Source organism: Phalacrocorax aristotelis, chromosome 2, assembly GCF_949628215.1.
Source record: "Phalacrocorax aristotelis chromosome 2, bGulAri2.1, whole genome shotgun sequence".
NCBI classification, from domain to species: domain Eukaryota; kingdom Metazoa; phylum Chordata; class Aves; order Suliformes; family Phalacrocoracidae; genus Phalacrocorax; species Phalacrocorax aristotelis.
The window spans coordinates 100109516-100127957 of record NC_134277.1 but is presented as its reverse complement, the minus strand read 5'-3'; the positions used below and the strand labels follow the sequence as shown (position 1 = coordinate 100127957).

General features: G+C 39.1%; 1 protein-coding gene across 1 annotated transcript in view; it reads right to left on the bottom strand.

The window, feature by feature from the left end:
* Positions 1-18442, bottom strand: part of GABBR2 (gamma-aminobutyric acid type B receptor subunit 2) — a 491071-nt gene that overhangs the window by 283591 nt on the left and 189038 nt on the right. The window contains exon 3 of the mRNA XM_075084470.1: positions 15062-15232. Within this exon, the coding sequence (XP_074940571.1) occupies positions 15062-15232 (171 nt within the window). The remainder of the gene's footprint in view (positions 1-15061; positions 15233-18442) is intronic.

The following is an 18442-nucleotide window of genomic DNA, read 5'->3' as shown; positions in this document are numbered from 1 at the left end:
TAATTTGCAGAATGAAGCACAGGAATTCACCACCCACCTTCCTCCCTCAGAGCAGTGCAGAGCAAATATAAGCATTTCTTGCCATGCATCTGTTTAAGAGTATCTGGACACATTCCTTGTTTTCCACCTACACCGTACCCTTCTGGAATGGGCTGCACTCCATTTATTACAGTAGTGAAAGTACTTGGAGTTACTGCCAGAAAAGGATGCAGATGTCTGCCACTCTGTTGATTAGGGCTCCGTCCTTGTGGAGGGCTGATGTGAGTTTGAATTCCTTTCAGAGGATTCAAAGAGAAGGAAACAGAAAAGAGTTTCTACTCCCTTGGTGTGTTCTTGAAAGAGAAGCTAAGGCAAAAATATCATCATCTGCAGAAGTAGCTTTCTGAGAGAAAGGACTGACCTCCATTTAGCCTTTGAAGTACGGACAGTAGCACTCTGGGGTCCAGAAAATGATTCACAGATGTGAATCCTGTATGTACAGAAGCATATCTCTATAACCCCTGAGGAAGGCTTTAACTCCCTGGAATGTGGCAGGATTCATAATACACGGAAATCTTAGTGCTGACTCTTAGCTAACTTTGCTAGTTCCTTGGTCTGTGCACTGTCATCTCTGGCTCTGGTTTTGGGAATGAGTCAAAAAATTATTTATCCACTACTCCATCAACTGTGTAAGGAGGAAGAGCAACTAAACTCCACAGGTATTGGAGCTAGGGACAAGGAGCCTAAACACTTTTACAGATGTAGCTTTATGAGCCTCCTTAAAGCTTCCGCTAGTGTCAAAGCAATTGCAAAGAACTCCGGAGATGAAGCCAAGACAACCACTGCAATAACATTTTTAGTGAATTTAACTCCTATTTAACATGTATGCAATTTAGCTTTTGACATTTACAGAAAAGGTTGTCTCAAGTTCTCTTTAACTGTATTGACTGTAGTCAAAGTTTAGAAATGTGTGTGCTGGAAGCATTAATGCATTCATTCAGCCAGGGAATACTAATACAGTATCCAAGTAGCTTGTCTGATCTGGACTACAAAGACGGCACTTGGCAAAAATTGTTCATAATGAACTTATAATGTCTTCAAGTGTATCTTCAATATCATAACAACATTTTCAATAATAATCAGAGTTTGATTAATTCTGTATTTTCCAACAAAATGAAAAAATATATTTTTATTAAATAAGTTCTCCACAAAGTGATGGAACACTGATTAAACAAACTGAAAATCTTCACTTGCAGAAGGAGCTCACGGTTACAATTCTGTTTGATTAGATCTAGGAAAGAACAGGGAAAGGAGATTCTTGTTAAGGAGGGAGTGTGTCTAAAATCCACAAGAACTTATCACTGATAGGGACTGCCTGGGACAACCAAACCAAAGTTGATACATAGATTTAAAAAATCCACACACGGGAAGTCTCTTCATACGCTGTAGGCTGTAAAACACTTTCCAGAACCAAAACTTAAATCTGTAATAAAATATTCAAGACTACAGCTATAATGTTCCAAAGGAAGAGTTTAAAAGGGAGAGAATTTGAAAGCATCAAGAATGTCTTAGGGTCCTGCAACAGTTGTAATCTGTTAAATTAAAATCCTGGAGAGTCTAGGAAGCTTACCATATGCAAAGCTTACCACATATGAAGTTCTACACTTCATTTTCTGGTTCCTGTTAACAAGACCATCCAGACCACCCTTTATGATGATCTGTTTGTTCTTGTTGGAATTTATTCCCTGTGTTGTCTACAACTTTCACAAATTTATATGTTGCTCTCCCCTAAGTAACGAATTAATACATTGAAAACAATTGGTCCCAGGGCTATTCCTTCAAAAAAAAAAAAAAAATCACTCTCAACTTCTCTATCCTGATAAGTATCCTTATAATACTATTTGCTGCAGTCTTCTCTCTGGCTGTGCTCCTGAACTGCCTTAGGACTTCCTGCACCCACCATCTCTGTTCCACCCAGCTCCTGCAGGGCACTGTACCAACCAACTTAGATTTCAGCTAAGCATTAAAATCCACTCTATTAGTTCCAAGAAATAAATTCTTTTACCATCTCTGACATCATCTTCCTTTGATAAAACTAAGTTGATTTATCTTTCCTGCCCCCTGCCTCCCTGTTTTTTCTTTCCTTCAAGGCTTTGCTATTCCTGCGTCCCATGCAGACACAGCACTCTGTGCAGCAGTCTCTGGGCTTTGTTTTGGGATCTTCTGGGGACAAGGTCCAGGATCATCAGGGAACTCCTGGGAACCCTCTGAGAAACTTGAGGGTGCCTGCTGCTGTCAGGCAAGGATGAGATGAGGGGAGCCATGAGGGTGCAGGCCCGAGGAAGCTTTAGCAACTTCTAATGAGCATGATCAGGTACCCTTGACCGAAGGTGCCTGGAGCCTTTGTTGCAGCTGCCTTCTAATTACAGAGGGTCAAGAACCATTCCCACTGGTGCTCAGAAGAGTCCTTTATAAGAGACAGGCCCAGAGCACAGCTCCTAGAGGCAGCCAACAGCACAGCTGCTTGTATGGAAGGGTGCAAAGAAGAAGATAGGGGAGAGACAGACGCAGAAAAACCCCCAAACTAGGTTCAAACCAGCATAAACAGTCACAGGTATGACAGGGACACACCACAGAGCAGTTTCCCATCAGGTTTTGGAGCTGCTGACCCTACAAGAGTAGAGGCTTTAACCCACATGGTGTTTTCAATGGTGGATGCAGCCATCTAAGTTCCAGCCTGCACAGAGTGCGTGAAGCCTCTCTGATGCCAGGAGAGATGGACCTCTGTCCTGCAGGAAGTGTGCTGTCTTTGAAGGCTGTATCACTAAGTAGAAGAGTTACAGGAGAAAATCATCAGGCTGCACAAGATCAGAGGAGATGAAAGAGAGAGAGACAGAGCCTTCTCAGAGGCACTACGGTTTGAATAGCCCTGGACACCAGGCTGCAGTGGAGATGCAGGCAGTGTTCATCCCAAGTTGGTGACCTCTGGCACTAAGAGGAAGACTCCTGCTCTACCTAGAAGCTTACAACTATGAAAGAGATTCACAACCCTCGAAGTTGAAGAGGAGCCAGATATGCTTTCAAGCACTGTATCTGGGTCAACTGATCCTCAACCATGCAAGGCCACCAGGAAGAAGTGGCAAGAAATAGTAATGGGTGGCTCCTTGCTGCAGAGAACATAAGCACCCATCTGTGGACCGGACCTATGATCTACAGAGGTTTGCTGCTTGCTGGGGACCTGGATCCAGGACGTTGTACAGAGACTGCCAAAGGTTGTCTGACCCTCAGACTATTACCCCCTGCTGTTCTTCCATGTGGGCACCAATGATGCTGCCTGGAGAATATCAAAAGTGACTTCAGAGTTCTGGGAGAAATAGTCTGGGGCATGGGGTCCCAGGTGGTGTTGTTCTTCCTTCTTCAAGTGAGGGGAAGGGCTATGAAGAGAAGGAGGCTTATAATGCATGTCCACAACTGGTTGTGGAGCTGGTGTTGGCAATAGGGTTTTAGTTTCTACAACTATGGGACCCTGTTTGCGGATCAGCATTTGCTTGGGAGAGATAGGATCCTTCTAAGTGGGGCAAAGATATCATTGCTAATAGAATGGCTGACCTAGTAAAGATGCAGTTTAAACTAGGAATGACAGAGGAGAGAGTTACTAGCAGCCCTGAGAGGGAGTGATGGACATGAGGGCTGATGAGCAAAGGCCTGGAGCAATGCGACCAAAAGGAATCACAAAATCAATAAAACAAGGCTTAAGCAGGGTCACCTCCAGCATCTGCATTTAAGCAAGGATGTACCTACAAGGCACCACTATGGAGAAATCTCCCATATACTTTTTGGGAAATCAGCATACTGGGGTGCCTGTCTGAAGTGCCTGTACACTAATGCATGCAGCATGGAGAATAAACATGGTGACTTAGATATCTGTGTGCAGTTGCAGGGCTACAATTTTTTTGGGTAAGAATTACTGAGAATTACTGAGAACACCAATATGGGTGATACTGTAGTGGGGGCAATAATCTTTGAACTATCACGGTGACTGGGAGAAATGCCTGAAGACTGGAGGGAAGGAAATGTCAGGGAACTACAGGCCACAGATACATCATATACATTGTGCTTTAGAGTAATAGCTTAGGTTTCAGAATGCTCCTATAATCTATAGGTATGTCTAAACTGCCTTAGAAAATAATGTTTTTCTGGGACTTGTGATGTCAATTTGAAGGTTTTTTGATGCAAGACCTGAGGGACGAGATCTGGAAAAAGGAAATGTCTGGTTGACGTGTCCTGCATTTCCAAAAGTTTTGATACAGGTCAGTACCTCAAACTATTCTACTGGTTTGCAAAAAGGTTGATTTTTGTCAGCCACAATGTGAAACCATTTTCCAAGCTACAATCAAGATTAGAAAGTAATTTTAATGTACACCATTGGCCCAGTACCAGTCATTGGGAGCAAACAAGCTCAGAATATGCCAGTGGCAAATAAAAATTCTTAAGAAAAGGGGTGGTAATGAGGAATGTCATTAAATTTACCAGGTCATGTCTCTCAAAGACACTTTCTCACTCAGATAAGACATTCTGTTTAACAATGTAGGACGCTTGCCACCTACAAATGACCCCCTACTCTGTAGCTGAATGTGCACAGACCATTTCCTATAAAGAGGGACAAACCTAGGCTAATGTTCTATCTCTCTGCCTTCTCCCCATTTCCTATATCATAATCCTATGACCTTCTCATAATCTCATGACCTCTAAATATTTCACAGGACTCAGAAGAACCATGCTAAATCTAGTACCTCAGTAGCGTTCAAAACCTCTAGAAGTCACACCATAACTCTGACAACTTCTCCCTGTTTCATTTCCATCGTATTGTCATCATTTTTGCAAAGAACAAAGGAAATTCACCATGGAAACACTTTCCCAGTGAGCAGAAATGCCTGGATCTGCTACATGCCCCACTCCGTCTTGGAGGGGAACAAACTTCTCAAAACTGAAAAATAAAAAGTTTTCATACCAGCTTTCACACTCCCACCACACAAAATCTTCACTCTGCACTTTGAGTGATGTCCAATAAGTCTCTCTGAAAGCTAAGTTCCTGCTTCTCCGAAGGACATGAGAACTGCAGGGGAACTTATAACCACAGAGCCTGAGTCACCCTGCAAATGGAAGATTAGCTTTGGACAGATGGGCTGATTCACAACACAGTGGAATGAATTGTAAGATCAGGTGCAACAGAGAAGACAGAAACTTGGCGGGGGTGGGGACGACAGGACTGCCCCTTTCATCAGCAGCCTGCAGTTAAAGCGGAGTAAATAAAACATGAAACTGCACTGGAAGCCAAACTACACGCAGATCAATCTGTCTGCTCCAGACAAATGAACAAAGACTGGCCAGATGTTAACAGCTTAAGTTCTTATTTCTCTAGGAGACTGCCTGCCTGATCCATATGCTACAGAGTGGTCCACATCACTGGTTCTCTCAAGAACCCCAGTGCAACACTCTAGCACAGATAATCAGAGGACAAATGGCATTGTATTAATGACAGGGCAGATACATGTTTGGGGGGTGACTGAGAATATGTGAAAAAAGTCTTAGAAGAGTAGTGTTAATCCCCATCTTGGGCCCTTTCTTCCCTTTCTATACAGTAAATTAATAACATGAAAAGAAGGCAGAATTGTGATTGTGTGAGACTGCATATATTCTCCTACGTTTCTAGATTTGAAGTCCAAGAGGCGTGACTGGGTTGTCTTTTCTTAAACACTTTTCTTAGGGAAAAGGTAGCTCTCACTCTGCAAAGGTTCCACTCTCCTAACAGGGCACAAGTAGTTCTGCAGTATGCTGAAACTCAATCCTGAATCATAACAAAGCCATCTAAAAGCAAGCATTAAGACAGAGAAAAGATGGTATAAATTTGGGTTGGACGCATAATACATAAATAATCACAGTCCTTAGAATAAGATTAGTTTTAAAAAAAAAAAAGTAAATAAATATATCCATGAAGAGACAATAGCACTGAAAAAACCACACAGGGACACTTAAAAATTACTCTCATATCCTGAGCTAATTCTAGCTTTAATCATTCATAATTAAAGTGATAGGAGACAGACATATTTTTAAAATCGAACTTAAGTAACGGCCCCATTCCTGCACATGCTAACTTCAAGCAGTTTAACAGCTGCTTTATCTTCTTGAATTCAGCACTTGCAGATTAGCTTTCACCGGGAATAGATTCTGTTAAATTTCTGTACTCTTCCAGGAAGATTCATCAGTCCAAAAGACATTCCATGACTTTTACAGGATCTTATATTAACCTGTTAGTAATCAAGGCCCTGAATTTTGATAAATTGCTTCAGAAATGGTTATTTCACTGAGGTGAGCTTATTCTCTTCTGATCTGGACAATATCTCAGATTTTCCTACTACTCATCTACATCATGTGCACAACTGTGCCCACTTTTAAATTTTATCCCTGCACCATCGATTTTAATTTGAAAATACCCTGTAATTGTCTGATGAATGGAAGATAATTAGATACCCAATCAAAACTATTGTGTGGGGGGAATGCTTACAAGTTAAATCACTGTTTAGAATCATATTTCATCCTTGTATTATCATTTTCTAAAAAACAAGCACCAAGCATAGCAAAAACCAAAACAGAACTAGGACAATGCTGTGGTATAAGCAATAAAATTTCAATGTGCAATGCTAACATCTGTTACAACAAGCATTGTCTTGGAACATTTTTTCAATATAATCTAAATGGGCATTTTTTTCTTTGAGTATGGATTAGTCTTGGTTTCAGATAAATTGAGGATTTTTATATCAAATGCATTAGGAAACTCTTAACTATATGGAGTTTCTCAGCCATAAGGTATTAGAGGTATAGAAGGTACTGATCATTCTTCTCCTCTGCCTTGTGTTGCGAATACCAACCTATCACACATGCACAATATAAAGTTTAAACATGAAGGAATGGTGAGCAGTTCTCTAAAAAATTCTTAAGTTTGATTTCATTTTGTTCAAGGCATCTGAAGTCTGACAAGGACTTATTCAGTTCATGGGAAACCTAAGGCCTTTTAGGGTGGCAGTGGAGTGTGAATCTACAGTGCAAGATGACACAACCATATAATACCACTACACAGCTCTAATTCTCTCCCAGGTGATGTTCTGACCTCTTTTCTTTTTTTCTTTTTTTGTTTGTTGTGGTTTTGTTGTGGCTTTGTTGCAGGTTTTTTTGTTTGGTTTTTTTTTTTTTGGAAAGCTAAAAATATTTAAGAAATTTATTAGGAAACAGAAGAAGAGATTAAAAATAGTCAATAGAATACTACTGCCATAAGCAAAAAAAGTTTCCTAACATGGATGATCATAGAATCATAGAATGCTTTAGGTTTAGAGGCCATCCAGTCCAACCCCCCTGCAGTGAGCAGGGACATCGTCAACTAGATCAGGTTGATCAGAGCCCCGTCCAACCTGACCTTCAGCATTTCCAGGGATGGGGCACCTACCACCTCTCTGGGCAACCTGTGCCAGTGTTTCACCACCCTCATTGTAAAGAATTCTTTCCTTATATCCAGTCTAAATCTACCCTCCTTTAGTTTATAACCATTACCCCTGTCCTGTCATAACAGGCCTTGCTAAAGGGATTGCCCCTATCTTTCCTATGGTCCTGCTTTAAGTACCGGGAGGATGACTGCACAAAAGGCCAAAAGAGACTGATGCATGCCATCCTGAAAATTCTGGCAAGTGACCACTTGTATTTTACACACCTAAATATTTTCCTTTCACATTCTGAAATTTCTTACTGAAATAAATGTCTCTGTCTCTTCCATTCTAAATTACCACACTGATTTTTTTGCCCTGAAACCACTTACAAACACGAGCAAAGATACAGTTCCCCATTTATATGAATAGTATCCTGTGATATTAGCAGGAGTCACTTTCAGAGACTGCCTTTCTGCAAAGACCTTAATGTATCAACTTGAATTATAGGAAAGCATAATTAAAGCCAGAACAGGGGAATTAGTTCTTTGCAAACTCACGAGAACTTGAAGTAAGTTGTTCTTAAGATTTTGCTGTAGAAATCAGGCAAGAACCAGGAATAGGGCAATATGAAGGAAGATCTCACGCACATCTGTGCCTGTACGCCTGCTTTGCAGGACAGTTCAGAAACCACAAGGAGGACAGAATCTCCATATTTCTGTTTATCGAACTCACTGGAAGTATCTTTGGGAAAAGAAGATTGGGGCCTCTTGAAATTAGGAACCTAAAATACATTGCAAAGGAAAAAAACAAGCAAACAACCAAAAATGCATTTCTTCATAATATGTGAAGTTGGATTAAATACAGGCTTTGTTTTGCTAACATTTTTACGTTAGTAGTTCACAGCTTTCAAGGCATACATCCAAGCTTGGTGAAAATTTGGTTTTGCTTTCTTTTAAACCAGTGAAAGAAAAATTTAAAAACCCTCTTTATTTGATACAGTATGTATTTCAACATATCCTTAAAGAATATTTAAGGCCATATCAAGGCATCTCAAGCACCCTCCAAACACAAGAACAGACTATGTGAATAACTGTTCAGCAACAAGTTAAAAAAAAGAGACTACTCTTGCCTCAAAAACTTCATATTAATATTCCAAAGAAAGCCTAACAACATATTTTATCTCCAGTTGGCTTCATATTATTGAATACTGGCCAGAAGTTATCTGTTTATTTTTTCTCAACGATAGCAGTCGATGTTAGGAGAAGATTGCTCCTTCCGCAAAAGCAGGTGAGCACAAGGAAATGGGACAAATTCCTGGGTGGAACCAGGAAAGGAAAGACATAGCAGACAGAGATCTTATAATTTTCTTTAGGGATGAAAATATGAAGCAGTAAAAAGAAACTGAAAGGCTTTGTGGAAAGAATGAAATTGTGCAGGAAACAAACAAGAAGATGGATAGAATACATGAGGAAGACAGGACACCTTGAAAAAATAAGAAACAGTAGGAACAGATAGTTTGAAGAATTTCCATAGTTAAATAATGACATTTATAATGTCTCAGTTATCCTGCTCCTATTCTCTTCTTTCCTTGCTTTTTCACATATTTTTCTCTGACCACCTTCTGTGTCTCACGTGTCTTATCTTCTGCCTCTCTTTTCTACTTTTCTGCTCTCAAAGTTGCATGTACAAGGCTCCTTCTAGGATGAAATCACTGGGTACTACTCAGAGCTTCCAGCTTAAACATTGCTGTTACCTGGTTTATTTGATGCTTCCAAGCTCATTCTTTGAGAAGAAGCAATATTTTTCTTGCTGCCCTAAAACCTTTTGGCAACTGTGATGGAGAATGGAAATCTCTGCTCTTCTGTCTTTCCTCAGAAGCCAAGCCTGGGAAGTCAAAGAGCGCAACTGCACCTTGAAGTCTGCACAACGTATACCTACAGTCACCAAAACATGGTGCCTCAAGCTTGTTTTCGGGGTGAATTTGAAAGGTCACCAGATATCTAATTTCTTTTCTCAGCCCCTCAGTATCTCACTCATTGCATCCGCTTATCCAATGAATTCTTCTCAGAACTGACCACTAACTCAGATCCTAGCTTGCAGACTCCACAGTGAGTGAGCACGGCTACAATAAATAAACCTCTAGATTAATAAGACTTCTGCCTTGCTTTTTCTACAGGAACAGACATATACTACATTGAGAAGGCTTGTTTACTAGCTGCTTTTCTTTGGAACAATTTTATTTTTTCCAGTATTGTATTTCCTGGGATGAAAACTGGCATTTATGGATGCTAAATGCTTTCAATTTAGGTAAAATGGACCCCGATGACCCACTGATTTTTGAAGTGGATGTCACTGTACAAAATGCAGCACAGCCTTAAGAAATCCTAAGAGCGTTAATCATGTCAGCCAAAAAAGTACTATTTTGTCCACTTACAGGGGATGTTTCACTTTAGTTTTTATCGCCAAGGTACTTCTAGGTTATTAAACTCAATGAATATTGTGATAGAGTCACTAGAGAAAATATTTTATCTGTTCTTTTACACATTGTTAATCTATTTAATTAGCTTACTGCACACTTCTCATTTCTTCTGCCTTTTTGAAACACCACCTACACTGATAAAATTACAGTAGGAGTTCTCAATATTTCCAGGAAGGAGCAGAGAAATCACATAAATAAATGACTATTAAGAAGTAGAGAAAAACAAAGAGTCACTTAAGGTGATCGGAATTTAACTTGTTTTAAAAACAATTCTAGACAAGATACTTAGTGGGAGGAAAATATATATTTTAAGGAATCTAGAAATACCATGAATATGCTACCAAATGTGAAGCTAAAGTGCAGTTTCACTAAATTTTAACATGACAGGGAAGCAAAAAGGAGCAACTGAAGACAGACTGGAGAGAGTGTCCTATCACAAAACAAGGAAGCCAGAATCCCTTTTAGTGCAGTGAAGTGCCAACTTCCAGTTTGAAAATGTCTATAAATAAAATGACCAATACACAGAAAAGAAGAGTAAAATACTGAAGTAAGATGAACTAGAATTACTGATTAGCGAATACTGCATTACCTGAAAACCAGTACATGATCACGCATTCTTCTGTGTGACTGTCATATTCTGAAGGCTTTAAAACTTCTACAATACTGGTGGCTCACAATAGTTTTGAGGAATTTATAGCTAAGTATGACCTCATTCTCCTGACTCTCAATGCCAAAGCATGAAACGCAGCAAACACAGACCACAGGAATATCACTTGGTTTGCCTAATTCAAAATACAATCCCAAAAAGGTAGTGCTAGACAGCAGCAAAATTGGAGGCACCAATTGCTGCATCGTCTCCAATCAGCTGAAAGCTCACCTGGGAATTGGAAAAAGGACAGGGTCAGGAATTTTCTGAGAATTCTGCGTGCAACAGCTGTAATTCTTCAGGGATGATAAACATTAAAGCTAGCCTTGCTCTAAGCAGCAGGTTGGACCACACAACCTCCCGAGGTCTCTTCCAACTTAAATTATCCTATGATTATATACCATAGCAAACACTTAAAGCTGAAAATCCTGAATATATTTTGTAACCTCATTTATAAACCTCTGCCACAAAATTATTAACTTTTGAAACAGAATCTTCTCCCAGAGGATGAGAACAGGGCAGCAATCCACAAAATCTAGGACACAGAAGCACAATGGGTATGAACTTGTCCTAGTTAAGTAACAGAACTAAGGAAGTTTGTAAATTACCCTTATACCAAGATGACTTACACAATTTTAACATTAATCCAATGGAAGAGCCATTTCTAGTTGCATGAACAGACCTGAATAACTTACAAAGGAATACTAATAGTGAGCTGTGCTATTTGCAGCCATAGAATTCAGGTCACTTGGAAACTCATAATCCCTGGGATCCAAGCAATGCCAAGAAAGGGAGCCTCAAGCCATGCTAGCAGTATCAGATATATAGATATTGCCTATGTACTTCAAGAACTGAGACCATGCTGGCATAACCTTCTCCACTCTACCTACCTTTTGTCTCTTTCTGTGACATGGAGAAGAAGAAATAGAAATAAGAAATAGAATAATTTATAAGAAATAGAAGTTTCTCCACCAAGTAAAAGGAAATGGGTGATAACATAAAGTCTCTGCAAGAAGAGATCCAAAGGGATATGGCTGAAATCGAAGCAAGAGATCCTCTGTAATTTTGGCCTCCAGGGATAAAGTGGAGTAAGACGGATAATCTACGCAATTGAGACAACTGCCTCATCACAAGGCAAGGTAAACTAAAAAACAACTTAATGACTCAGGAGCAGCTAACTTGTGGACAAGTTAGGTGACCTTTAATTATCAGGATATAAGACCATAGTACAAAGTGCAAAGAGACAGAAGATGGTGATCCAGCTAAAGAATAAAGTGATCAGCCCAAAAAACCAGAAGTTAGATGGCAGATGAAAAGATGCCATTAGAGTTCTTGTTGACTAAACTACATGAGTATGAGGTTTTCTCCATATAACATGAACAAGAAGCCAATATCTATCCCCACATGGGTTTAGGTAGAAGGACAACTGGAGGAAATTAAGATATATATGCAAATTGTTCTAGATTTAAAAAAAAAAGGGGGGTAGGGGGATCTGTCAAAATGATGCAGACTTTCTGGGAGATCAAAAAATGAGAGAGCGCACGTCTCTCTCTTGCTGCTAAGAGTAAAACCAGCCGAGTTACTATACAGGCTTCTCCAAAGACCCCATTAATTTATTTCTGCTTATTTTATTTATGTGAGAGTAAACAGAGATGACATTCAGTTACTTCTGGTCTAGTGGCTTGTAATGCATTTTTAGCATAGAAAAGAAAAATCATATCCTAAACTCAATGGCATTTTACGACAAAGAGGTAAGTTTTAGATGCTACTCAACAATTGTTACTTTAAAAAAATAGTTTTGCCTGATGTTCCTTTAGAGGGAAAATTATGGTTTCAGTATATGAATAGACTTATACCAGCACCTGGAGGTCACTAACAGGCCTTAGCAGTCTCTCCTCTGGGATCTCCACCAACACTTTTAGTCCTGCGTCTTCAGTCTCTGCCATGGACCTGCCCAGCAATCACTAGACCTGACCCTGACGCGCAGACTGACTTCCCAGCTTGGCCTTGGACCTGCCTCATTGCCATGGGCTTACTTGCCTGATGGTCTGCAACTTTGGCTGAGCCTGTCCTTGACCTCTGGGCCTGCCCTTCTCCTCTGCAGTGGGCAGTGGGGCTGGGCTCTGCCCGGCCATCGCAAATTCTCCCCCTCTGCTGCTGGTGGCTCGCATCCCTCACCGCTCCCGGGCTGCCAGTTAGTTACTTCCTGTGCTTTCACCGTCTACACAGGGAAGGGATAAACCCTGCATGGAGCTGAAAAAGGCAGGATGGAACTCTAATAATTTCAAAGACTGAGGATTCAACATGCTTTATAAAAATCACCTGAATTCAAGGAAGTTTTAACTGGATCTTTCATTACCTGAAGGCTTTAATGAATCACACCAAACTGAGTTTGCAGTCTGACACAGAAGGTTTTGGCTTATCCTTCAAGAGGAACAGAAGGACTTTGAACTCAAGCGCAGCACTCTAGCAAACCCATGAAAGCTGTAGTTTTACCATTTCTTAAGTGACCCTGACAGACATGAAGTCCATCACTCTGTCCCAAAGGAAGACCAAGAGTCCCTAAGTTGTGTTCGGTTAGTCTTAACAAACCCTCCACAATGAAGGTTCAACAACCTACTCAGTCTATTCTACTATTTTCCACTTTAAATCTTTCTCATAAAACATGTTTCAATGTTTCTAGATTACTGAACTTTTTTATAGACAACTCTGATCTACCTCCTTCTTGAAGATGATACTAGACCTGATGTTCCAACTTATATCTAATGAACACTAAGTAGTGTTGAAGTTTACTCTGTGTCTCTTAAGTATCAATATTGCATCACATTGGGGGTGGTGAACTGAGAACTCTGCTTCCCTTCTACTTTTTACCATAGGCCAAGCAGTTTGACCTACTTGACCTTACCCAGTTGGTCGTTCATTGTATTGCTTCCTGTTTCTTTCTCTGGAGATCTGCTGCCTTGACAGCCATTTTGCACTTTTTCACTTACATATTATTTATATTAAAAACTTTCTCTACTTGTCAAGATCATGCTGAAGCCTAATCCTGTCCTCTGCAAAGTGCTTCCAGCTTTTCCCAAGTATCAAATACAGATTTAATAAACATTTTTTTCTATCCCACTATCTAGAGAAAACCTTATCTCTTTCCAGAGAAAACCACTTGACAGCATCCCATCCTTCTTGTTTGACAGCGAACCACTGATAACCACTCTTTGGAATTATAATTCTAAGTAAGAGAACGATAAAGCATATCATACTTTTTTGTGACTTTTTGCTTCACCATTTGTTTTAAAAACAAATATTCAACTGATCTGATGTCAGTTAACCTTGGTGGCAGGAATATTGGTTAGAGACTGCTCTTACAGTATCTTCCTCAAGATCAAGTTTCCCTACTTTTCTGTAGGAACACCTTTAACATTTTTGTAAGTCATATAACATCACATTTATCACCTACCCCATCTCCTGGAGACCTGTTATCTTGCCACAGAGGGAAATTAGATTGCTTTACATGATTTATTCTCGTCAAATCCATTTGGCCATTGTTTAGCATCTTTTTATCTTCTGAGTGATTGCAAACAGATTATCTGCTCAAGTGTCTTTCCAGGAATTAAGTTTAGCCTGACTAGTGTATAATTCCCTGGGTCTTTATGTGTTTTTTGGAAAGACACATAAAAACTTCTTTCCTCCCCCTACAATTCACTTACTTTTTATCCTTTAATTCTCAAAGCTCATAAAGGAAGACTAAGATTTCTTAGTTACTCCAGAGTGAATTAATTGTGCCAGACAATTTGAAAATATCTGACTCATCTAAGCATACCCTAACCTGTTCTTACCCCCCCTTCACTAGTTTTAATTATGCTAGTCTTCAGAACACAGTCAGCCTGTTTTTTAATGAATGCTGAGGAAGAAAAAAAAATCAAACACAAAACTGGCATGCCTCTATTAGTTTTTCCTCTCTGTCAATTCATGGGCCAACTCTTTCCCTTGTCTTGCTCTGATTGATAACTTATAGGATGTTTCTTTTAACTACTCTATTGTTAAAACCATGCTTAAGGCACTTGGCCCGTAATCTATTGCAATTTCTATGACCAAAATATTGCTCAGGGAGAAACTCAGAAGACTGGGTGGGTTCATAGTATGTGACCTTATCAATTCGGGGGGGTTCAATCATTTCTTTCTCAGTAAGCTCCTCCAGTATTTTCAGCCAAAGACTTATCTGATTTTGTCCCTCAATATTCAGACTTATCAGACTGATGCTTATAATAAATCAGAGCACAAAAAGAACACAATGAAATTAGATTTATTCTCTCTTTTAAGTGAACCAATGTCAGGATAAAGCCTCCTTCAAAATCATACACTTTGCAAGTCAAAGAGTATAAAGGAATCTTTGCTACAAAAAAAAAAAAAGGGGGTTTTTTTGCACTAGGGAGTCTGATACTAGTAGCTCTCTTTATGTCCTGGAAATTATGCAAATCTTACCTCAGAGAACCGTTGTACATCCTGGGTTAAAGTTCCTACTCTCTTCCACTGATAATATTTGAGTAACTTCAAAATTGCTGGATTCACTGCATTATCAGATGGCACTGTCCGGAAGAAATAAGGATATTTTTTCTTATCAGCCAACTCTGGGGTTGTTGCTGCAAATGAAAGCTGGAAAAAAATCAAACAACAAGAAAGAAAAGAAAGTCACCATAGGTCATCTAGTATTCAGAAGAAAAACTGCTCTTTTCAATGCAACATGGCACAATCCACACACTGCGGTCATGTAGAGAATTTTCATCATCATACAGCTTGGAAGTCCTACCAGGACCATTTACTCATTTATTTTCAAAGGGAATTTTAAAAATACCTTAGTTCTATAAATTACCTGCTACAAAATTAAATGAGGGAATCTTCAAAGTCAATGGTGTAAAATCCTCTGTTTCAGATCATGTATCTTACACATTGCACAGAGCAAGAAGCTCTAAGGGAGTAAATCTCTGTGATGAATTCCCCATCAACTTCCTTCTACGTTGTCTTCATAAAAGTTGAGAATTGTTCCAAGGGGATATTCTCAAACTCCTATATATCATTGAATTAGAGAGTCAACCTCTAGTACCACCTCTTCCTGTCTTCAGGTAATAGAAAAGGTACCAGAAACAGCGGGAATAAGTATGGCAGCAAGGACGCAGCTCAGAACTTTATCTGGCTCCCGGTTTCCTCCACTGAAGCAGCCCCCTGTGATCTGTGTTATCAAAGGGGACTCAGTGGCTAATTCTAAGCATCTGAAAACATCAGAATTTGTATATGGTTTGAGAATGCTTATAACAAGAGAAAAGAGGAAAACTGCTAACACCAAAAAACATTCAGAAAACTTTAGTGAATTCTGCCAAGTTAAAGGCAGCGTATTTTTGTGTATTCTGTTCTATACATTTGTGAATGATTTTCAGGCAGCATTACAAAGGGAATGCTGCATGTTCACTTTCTGAAAACGCTCCTATTCTGATGATACTTGCGGTTATTTCCTCCAGTATTTTTTAGGTTTGTAGGAATGTGTTTCTCAAGCTACTTTTTTCAGCCATGCATATCAGTTGAGGGTTTTTTGAAGTACCAATTTAAAGTAAATTGGTGTGAATGTCAAAAAATAGGCCCTAATACAATTGTGTTAAGTCTTTCAGAATCAGTAGAGTCAGAAAGTATAGGTGAGATCAAGCCTATATAAGTACTTCCAACTATATTATTAAGTTTACATTTTCTTCAATCAAGCATTCGGTAAATTTGGGCTAGAAAGCCTCTTCTGAGATTCAGAATAGACAATTTTAATCTGAAACAACAGCTTTTTCTTCAAGTTTATAAAACCTAGATTTAGCCTGGCAGAGAAAGAACTCATTCTCTGTCTGATTTTAGACTCTCAAACAACATATTGCATTGTTATAACCTCCTAAACATGAATACAGTTTATTTTCTTAATTAAAACCCCTGAAATCCAACCAATTTAGTGTGCATAACTGGACCATTCAAAAAGAGAAGATTCTTTCTCTTCAGCAGTCAGTAGCTAGAGGAGATTTTTTAAGACTTTCTACTGCCAACTATTTCTAAGATAAAATATTTTTAATATACCAACTGCTCTTTTCTTAGATTTTATGAAAAAAGTATGTTGCGAGGTACCGTGCTATTGTGGTCTTGATTTTCCAAAAACATATTGGATGGCTCACTTAGCCCTTCTTAACATTTAGCAATCAGCAGTGAGTCTGTGAAGAGCTGGTTTCAAGGGAAAAAGAGTTAAGGTCTGCCAGATAGACCCAGCCAGCTTTTCTGCCTAGCCTTGTAATGCTGAATATTATGCACCTACTGCATAAGGAAAGGGGAAATAAGGACCTCTATCTCTGACTGAAAAGGAGAGGAAATGTGACTAGAAAACCAGGATGAAGAAGTATGCCTCTCAGCGGCCTGGCTGCTTACAGCCTGGTGACTGCAAAGGACTTGCTTTTCAAGTTATTATGGTTTTGGATCGAATTTAAGTTGATTGATCCTTAAGAAAGAAATAAAGAGTAATGCTGAAGTTAACAGTAGTGACAAGCAACATTGGCAAGGTTCACCTAACTCAGGTTGACAGATTGAATGGGAAATCATTCTGATCAAAAGTACAAAAAGTCTTAGTAACGTAAGCCATCTCTATAGCTGTGAGCTGGCTTTAGGGCAAAGATCTGTGATATAAGCAAGGCAATTCAGATCCATCCTTTGACATATTAGTGACTTACACAAGGTGCCTAAATTAGTATCCTAATTGCCCAAATCTCCTTGGGAAACAATGAAGCAAAACCTTACCTCTCTTCACTGATTAAAGAAAGATGAAGAAGACTCATAACTTAGATTCCTCAGCCATGTAAAGTGAGATGAGATGAGGTGAAGCCACGTTTATGTGTAACACTAATGACACCTGAATTACAAAAGAACATTCCTCTTTTTGCAGACAGGTTTTACTAAAATATGAAATGGAAAAATTTCACGCTCAATTCTCAAACAATGGAATGTTGGATATGTTTAGAGGCCTGCCTTTCAAGCATCACATACACCATGGTTGGTCTCATTCTGCATCACTTTGCCATTTTAATAAAACACTCATGAAAGATGGATGAATAACCTGAAATAATTATGACAGCACCCCCTTTTTTATTTTCTCTCACAAAAGTTAAGCCATTGAAAATATTTAACTTTTCACAAAATTATCCCTATGAGAGTTTGGGGACATGCAATGAACTTAACCCAACAATTACCAGCAGTCAATATTCTGCTTTGAGAGGGACAAGGAAGGAAAAGGAGGAAGAAAAAAATCATTATATTTTAGAAAAGTGGTAATGAAAATATCATTTTAATAAATAAATGGACACAATGTAGTCTTACTGGAAAAGTATGTGATATAGTATGGTTATATAGAAATATCAGCAAAATATTCATAACAAAATCTTTAGCCTATGTGATAAAACTAGTAAGATCACAACACTGTCCACCCTCATATGCACTGAGATGGTACAGCCCTTATTAACTGAACATAAATCCTCTGTATTTTAGAGCTAAAGTTGTTTTTTCATGGATGATTTGAAATTTGAACCTATTAAATGGCAAACTTTTCATAGTTGCTTAACTTCATTCTACAGGACTGAAAGCCATAAAGATGTGATTCTGCTTTTTGTTATGGGAATTTCTTCTTATAACTTTTAGTTATTTAGTCAAAAATCTGGATGAATGGCAATTCTGCTGTTCATATAACTTTTTGCAAACCACAGAGGCACTGTTTTTCACATTTTTGTATTTTCAGCCCATGCATATTCATGCATTGCTAAAAAAATTTTGTTACAGGTGTTACATAGCTGCCTCTCT